The sequence below is a fragment of the Rhea pennata genome, chromosome 1, assembly GCF_028389875.1.
Source record: "Rhea pennata isolate bPtePen1 chromosome 1, bPtePen1.pri, whole genome shotgun sequence".
NCBI classification, from domain to species: Eukaryota; Metazoa; Chordata; class Aves; order Rheiformes; family Rheidae; genus Rhea; species Rhea pennata.
This window is the reverse complement of record NC_084663.1, coordinates 194,089,443-194,097,012: the sequence shown is the minus strand read 5'-3', so window position 1 is coordinate 194,097,012 and position 7,570 is coordinate 194,089,443. Positions and strand designations below refer to the sequence as shown.

The 7,570-nt window shown below is 59.8% G+C and overlaps 1 protein-coding gene across 1 annotated transcript; it reads left to right on the top strand.

The window, feature by feature from the left end:
- The first annotated feature begins 3,608 nt into the window (after positions 1–3,608).
- Positions 3,609–7,351, top strand: PDX1 (pancreatic and duodenal homeobox 1). The gene is made up of 2 exons (XM_062577009.1): positions 3,609–4,014; positions 6,963–7,351. Exons 1-2 carry the CDS (start codon positions 3,609–3,611, stop codon positions 7,349–7,351), a joined length of 795 nt encoding a protein of 264 aa, XP_062432993.1.
- Positions 7,352–7,570: the final 219 nt, after the last annotated feature.

Genomic DNA, 7,570 nt, shown 5'->3' with positions numbered 1-7,570 from the left:
GGTGAGAGAATTAAGTATTCCCAAAAAGTCATCTCAAATACTAACAGCCACAACAAGAAACAACGTGCATCTACCACAGTTTTTCTCAGCATGAGCTAGAACTATATTATCAATTACAGGATCCATGCTTATAAGTCACATAACACACAGCTGGAATTATGAGCTCATCTCCATATTCTGCTGGGTATGCTGAATGCTGCAGCCACAGAAACCCCCAAGATACAGCAAGACGCCAATGGGCTGTAGAAACATCCCACTGTGGGTAAAGCCTGGGAACTCCAGCTAAACTGCAGCATTCATCCAGCTAGGTTTTAAGGTGAGGGAAAATCTACCCATTCTCCTGTTAATTTGTTCTAATCATGAATTTATGTACTCCTTGTTTTAAATTTGTTTGTTCATCTGGTTTCAATGGTTAGACAGTGCCTTTGATGGTAGGAATAAACACAGCATCAGTATCAGCTGTCTTTTCTTCTTACAGTTACCTATAGAATGAGGATGGTCACTCCAAGCTTGTCACAGCCTCCAAATTGGAGAGTCGGGGCAGAGGAAGTTTCCAGCTGGGAGCTAACAGTGCCTGTGCAGAGGTCCCTGGGCTCACAGCTGAATGCTTGCACCTGCTTGAAGTGTTCAAGAGCTATTGGCATTGCCAAAGTCCACATCTGAGCTAAAGAGGCAACTCTGAATCTTTTCATTTCTTACACTGTGCCTACCCACCTCAACTCTCTTCTCGTACAAGAATTAAGGCTCACTAAATGAGGCAAAGTACCAAGTAAGCAAAAGGTAGCAATCCTTCACACAGTGCTATTTGATCTGTGGAACTCTTTGCTGAAGGAAGATGTGGAAGGTAAAGGTTCACATAAGGTTTAAGGGAAGACTTAACTGGAAGAATCCACTGGGCTAGAAAAAGCTGTGCAGCTCAGAATATCCCTTGACCTGAAAATGCTGGGAGCCTGGGAAAACAGATGGGTGCTCTATCATATGCGCATACTGTGTTGTGATTGCCCTAACCATCACTTGTGGACATTTCTCAGAAGAAGGTTTGGGGTTACTAGATCTTTGTTCTGATTCAGTACAGCCCCACTCACCCCCAAGGCAGCAGGGTCTATGCCCCTCCACCACACATTTCCCAGTCCAGGTGCACACTTCGGATAGGACTCGCTCATGGTTGAGGCTTCCCATCAGGTCCCACAACTCTGGAGGGGATCTTCAGGCAGACTTCAACAGCGTCATCCTGCCCAGATGATGTCTGGGCTCAGCTTTGGCTGGGCTTGGATCACCTCCCCGCTGCACCCCAGCTGCCACACACCACCGCACCACAGGCTGGGCCTAGGATCCCCAATACCAGGATACACAGTGGGGTCCTTTTCCTGCACTGCAGCCTGCTGCCTTGTTGTTAGCAGAGCAAAGCGTGCCCTTATCGTCTGCTCATGCAGGCAGAAAGAAAGAGAATTAGCTCTAAATTATACGAAATTCATTTGCTTTGGAGGGGGGAATGTTTGCTCTATTTAGAAACGTTCGTTATAGAGAGAGGACCGCATTAAGACGCCGAGTAATGGTCCTCCCTGGAGATGAATCAATTTGCTCTGGTTTTTATGGCTGCACGTTTGTTTGTCCGCACCGGTTCCCCGTGGAAATCCCGGGGCTGTAAATGCTCCGGGGAGCGGCGCGGAGCTCGGCTCCCCCGCGGGGCCGGGCCGGCGCCGGCGCCGGGGCCGGCGAGTCCCCTCGGTGCCCCGGGCCCCGGGCGGGGGGCACAGCGATGCCTCTCCCAGGCAGGAGCAGGTTGCTTTCTCTGGTCCCCGCTCCAGGACTGCTCTTCGGGGGCCTCCAGCGCGGAGGAGCCTGGGGGCACGGGTTGAGGGTGGGTTTGGTGCACAAGAAGTCGGCACCTGGATTAAACAAGGGGCTGAGTTCAAAGGACACCTGTGTCTGCAAGAGACCTCGGGGAAGACACCCCATCCGCGGATGCGGAGGCTGCTGGGCAGGGATGGAGCGCTAAAGGAGCTCTCCCGGCTCTGCACATCCACCCCGAGGAAACCAGCGTCGCCGTCCGGGAGCCTCGGAGCAGCTCCTGCAGCCACGCGCGCCGCAGGGCCGCACACCGGGGAGCACCTCTCCCCCCGTCCCTGGGGGCTGGGTGTCCCGCAGCAAGCCGATACCCCTGCCAGGGATGCCAGGGGACGGAGAAGGAGGGTGCAGGGCGGGGGGAGTCCGAGGAGCAGTGATGTCTATCGGTAATTCCCGCTAATAAAATACTTTTTCACTATCCGCACTATAATTGGTTTACAGCCTTTTTTGTTTATTTATCCATAAGAGCTGCTGCTAAATGGCTTGGGAAAGCAATTGCTTAATGGCTCAATATTGAATCAAAGACTCGGTGTGCTTTCAGGGAGATGGGGGACCCGAGTGGATTCATAGCGGAAACTCATTTTAAATGTAATGGACTGGGCGGGTTTATGATTCCTGGGAAGGTGGCATGTGAGAGAGCTGCCCAGACGTCTTCCTCGCCGCCTGCTCGGGGAGGTATTTCCTCTGGCCGAGGGGCCAGCACCCCGGGCAACCCCCCGGGACTTCCTAGGCGGAGCTCGCGGGCCCCGTGCGTGCGCCCAGGGGGAGCAGCAGCCGCCCCCCGGGGCCCCTTGGCGAGGCGGAGCGGTGCGCGCAGCGGTGCGCGGAGGGGAGCCGGGCGGGCAGGAGGTGTGCCTGTGTGCGAGGCGGCGAGCGCGGCCGTCGGGGCGAGCGCAGGGAGGCAGGGAAATGATCTTTGTCCCTTTCGGTAGCTCTCCGCCTCCTCATAGCCTCGTCACCAAGTCAACCGGCACCAACTTGGAGCAGATTATCTCCGAGGGTCAACACATTGCGGCCCAAGCCGCGGGGAAGGCTCCCAAATTTACCCCTTGCGCAAACAATCCGCTGCCTATCGCTCGCTGTGTTGATAGCGCTGCGGTCCCCGCGGCCGCATCCCCCCGGGCAGGGGGAGAGCGGGCAGAGAGCGGGTCTGCGCCTCCTTCCGCGGCCGCGGCACACGGCTTTGCCCCCGAGGGAGTCGCCTGCGCCCCGGCTGCCCCGGGCACGCTGCGCGGAGCTGCTCCCGCGGCCCACAGTGGCCGGGGCCGAAGCGCCCCGGGAGCCGTGTGCCCCACGGGTTTTGGGTCCCCGCGGGGACGAGCAGCCCCGGCGCCAGCGGGGAGGGCGGGGGGGGGGGACGGGACGCGGGCCTGGGGGCCGAGCCCCGACCGTCCTCCCCGAGCCGGCGGAGTGCGGAGCGCAGCCCGGCCCGGCCCCGCGCCACCCCCGGCCGCCTCCATGCTCCCCCTCCTCCCCCGGCCCGTGGCGGGGCGCGCAGGAGCGGCGCCCCGCCGGGGGCTCCCGGGCCCTCCCCACGGGGCCAGGGGGAAGGTGCTTGTGGGGCCGGGGCCAGCCCGGGTGGCCTCTTATGGGCGCCGCCCCGCCCCGGAGGGCTGCGGGAGGGCTCACGTGGGGGGAGCGGCGCCTATGGGGAGGCGGCGGGGCCCGACGGGCGGCGAGCTGTCAAAGAGGCATCCCGGGCGCCGGCGGCGGGAGCAGCCCGATGCGTCCCTAGCCGCGGACCCCGCGCCCCGCTAGCCATGAACACTGAGGAGCAGTATTACGCCTCGGCGCAGCTCTACAAGGAGTCGTGCGCGTTTCAGAGAGCTCAGGCGCAGGATTACAACCCCAGCCCCCCCGCCTGCCTCTACATGGGCCGGCAGCAGCAGACTCCCTACCCCGGCGCCTTAGGGGCGCTGGAGCAAGGCAGCCCGCCAGACATTTCGCCCTATGAGGTGCCCCCCATCACTGAGGATGCCGGGGTCTCGCACCTGCATCACCACCATCACCACCATCACCACCACCCTCACCTTCCTCCACCCCACCAGGACGCGCTGCCATTCGCTGACGGGGCGGACACGGGGGCGATAGAGGAGCCCCGTGTGCAGGTGCCTTTCGCCTGGATGAAATCCACCAAATCTCACGCCTGGAAGGGACAGTGGACCGGTAAGGCCGCCGCCCCCTCCTGCCACCGGCCCGGCCGCGAAGCCCCCCGCGGCGCAGCGGTGCTCCTCGCTTCCCCGCGCACTGCGGCCGCGGCTGACAAGGGCGCGGGAGTCGGGTGCACCCGACGGGGAAGCGCGTAGCCCGGGCGCAGCTCTCAGCCCCGGGGATGAAGTCCCACTAATATCGGCAGGGGCCCCGTCGGCAGGCTCGCGGCGCCGCGGGGCAGAGCCCGACGGCTGCCAAGCCCCGAGCAAAGACTAACGAATTGGTTTCGCTAATTAACTCATCGCCGCCAAGACGGGGCCGACGCGGACCCGCAGCTCCGCGGCGCGGGTGCTGCCGCCGCAGCAGGTGCAGCGCGGAGGCTCCGCGGCGCTGCCGCTCCGCCAACGGCAGCGGGCTCCGCGCGGGGCCGCGCAGGGCGAGGCGGCGGCGCGGAACGGGCCGCGGGGCCGAGCGGGCCGGCGAGCGCCGGGCACAGCGGCGAGGGCAGCGCAGAGCAGAGCCCCCTTCTTCCGGGCCCCCTTCTTCCACCTCCTCCTGCTCCCTCCCGCTTCCCGGTTGGTTTTAGCCATAACTGCACCTTTTACAACTTAAAACCCGGGGCAGGAGAAACAATGCACAAACGAAACAGAGCTGCCAGCGAGGGGAAGAAACTCTATCTAGGCAGAAAGTTCCGCTGCGGAACAATATTTCTGTCTCTCCCTGCACAATGTTATCGTGTCCTACTCCTTTGTCACGCCTATACGGCAAATATTATATTAATGGCTTTGTTCAAATAGACAGTTAAAAAGGGACTGGAGAATTGAAATCGCCTTGAAATAGTCCGGCAATTGCATGGGTCAGATCGGGGGGAGGAAGGACAGGCTGCAGTCACCGGTCCCCTCGGTGGCATCTCGGCAGGGTAAGAGAGTCAAAAGTGCTGTCGCCCACGTCGTGGGCTCGGAGGCAGAGATTATGCCGGGAGGATAAAATCAAATTGGATGAATTTAGAAGAGAGAAAAAAGAAAGAAAGAAAGAAAGAAAGAAAAGATGGAACCAAACTCTGAAACTATTCCTCTTTTCTTTGTCTTCCATACACAAGGAATGACAGAAACAGCAGCAAAACGAAAGTTTTCCCAGAAAAGTTAATAGCTCTCCTCCGCTGTTTCTAGCTCATCCGAAAGGTCTAGGCAAATGCAATGCTGCAACATTAATCGTGTACATGATGTGCGGTGTGTACGTAAACACACACGCGCCTTAATATTTCTACTGCAGCTACATGGCGCATACCCAGTATGGCGTAAGTGGCACTGCTCTTTGCCAGGCGCGTACGTTACGCCTGTAGCCAAACCCCCAGTACTTACAGTTGCAAATTATATACACCAAAGACGTGTTCTTTTTTCACAGAAACGCGTGGGATTTAGGCGTTCCAGAATGAAGCGGAGTTTTGCGTTGTATTCAACGCGCGGAGAGTTATCGCAAGACCCAGGCGCCCGGCGAGGCGGCGGCGGAGCCCTGCCCGGGCTGCCCGCCGTGAGCGGCCGCAGCGGCCCCGGGCCACGCTGCCCCGGGCACAGCACGGCGGGGCCGCGGCCCTGCGCTCCCCGCGCTCCCTTCCTGCCGCGGCGTACAACACACTCGCAAGATTTTGCCTTCCCGGAGTTATTATTTGACTTTATCGTAGCAGTAAAAAAAAAAAAATAGTATATACGTACACACATATATATAATCTATAATATATAATCTATACTATATAATTTATATATATATACACGATTAACAAATTTGCATGCATATATGTATACATATAATGGGCATGCAAAGTTGAATTACGGGAGAGCGCGGGTGGCTCTGACAGTTCAGGTAGTTGTCACTGAGCCCTGGAGATTATATGGCGACCAAAAGTGTACCTAGCAAGACTCCTTGTGTTAGTACTAGGGATAATTCGTTTCGGCGTTAATCCCCAGCTCCTGCCGTCGCCGCCGCTCCTGCACTCGTTATGATCGCACAGTCCCGCGTCCCGATATCCCCTCACAGCAGCGGCGGCCTTACTGGGAACGGGGATTTCGTTACTGTCGCTGTTTCCGGGATCACGAAATCAAAGGTCTCGACCAGCTTGGCGAAATGGCCGGGCGCCCCGCGGGGCGGGAGCCCCAGCTCGCCGCCGTGCCCCGGCCCCGCCGCTTTCCGCCGCGGTCCCGACGGCTGCGGAAGGGCCGAAGCCTCCGCGGGGCCTGGACTGCTCCGCGGAGAAATCCCGGGAACCTGCGGCGGCTCTGAGCGCTCCGGATCCGTGAGGTTTTTCCTGTCCCTTTTTACTGGTTACAGCGCTGGGTGCCGGCGGGCCGCGCTCGGGCGTCGCGGAGAGGCGCTCACCTTCCGCGGCCGCGGTTGCCCGCGCCCCCGGCGCAGCGCTGGCTCCCTGCGCGGAGCAGAGAGGGTACCCACGGCCCCCGTGCCAAATCGCCACGGGCTTGTGACCTGCGGGAAAGGCCGGGCCCCGCGCCTGCCGCTGCTCGGTTGGTTGTTTTCTCCAGGTAGCTTCAAGAGAAGGTCTTTTTAAAATTATTATTATTATGTTCTGTTTGGTTGTTTGTTTGTGGGCCACATAGCAAAGCCGTTTTTTCTTCTTTTTTTATTTATTTATTTTTTTAATTTTGTTGCTTTTTTCCCCCCGCTAATCCGACAACTTGCCAAGCCCCGGAACACGCGCCCTTAGGTGGAGATAGAGTTTACAGAGATCAAAATACAAAATAAAATAGCAACAGGAAGCGATGAGGACAGCCTGACTGCCAGGGCCCTGGAATCAGGCACTCCCAAGCGCCCGAGGGGCAGGAGGGACCAGCGGGGCCCGCGGCTCGGCCGGGCCGTCCGCGCACCGCGCTTATGTCTCCCTCCGTTCGCCCCCGCTCCGCACGTGGGTGCGGGGACAGCGCTGCTGCCGCCTGACTCTCCCCTCTCTCTAGGTGGGTCCTACGTGGCGGAGCAGGAGGAGAGCAAGCGGACGAGGACGGCGTACACCCGGGCGCAGCTGCTGGAGCTGGAGAAAGAGTTCCTCTTCAACAAGTACATCTCCCGGCCGCGGCGGGTGGAGCTCGCTGTCATGTTGAACTTGACCGAGAGACACATAAAGATCTGGTTCCAGAACCGGCGGATGAAGTGGAAGAAGGAAGAGGACAAAAAGCGAGGGGCAGGACACAGCAATGACCCCGAGCAAGACTGTGTGGTGTCCTCTGCAGAGCTCTCGGGCAAAGAGGATCTCCAGCCGTGTGCCGCTGGGAACCTGCCCGCCGGGGCCTCCAGGGACCTGCTCCCCTCCAGCCTCACCCCCAGAAGGCAGCAGGACTCTCGGTGAGCCGCGGGAGCCCCCACGCCCCACAGAGCCCTGCCCGGCCTGGCCCGGGGGAAACGAAGGGGTCGGGGGAGTGATCCGGGGGGGGGGGGGCGCCGGCTCCCTGATCCTCGCCCGCCTTCCCCGGGAGAAACGTTGTGCTTCGTGCGCGCCCCTCCGAAATCCCTCTGCTGCAAAAATTAAAGGTGTTCGGCTGTAGCAGGGAAAGGCTCGGTGTGGTTT

Coding starts and splice junctions, on each gene's coding strand:
- PDX1 (XM_062577009.1), top strand. CDS start 3,609: ATGAACACTGAGGAGCAGTATTACGCCTCGGCGCAGCTCTACAAGGAG. Junction 4,015..6,962: donor CTGGAAGGGACAGTGGACCG/GTAAGGCCGCCG, acceptor CCCTCTCTCTAG/GTGGGTCCTACGTGGCGGAG.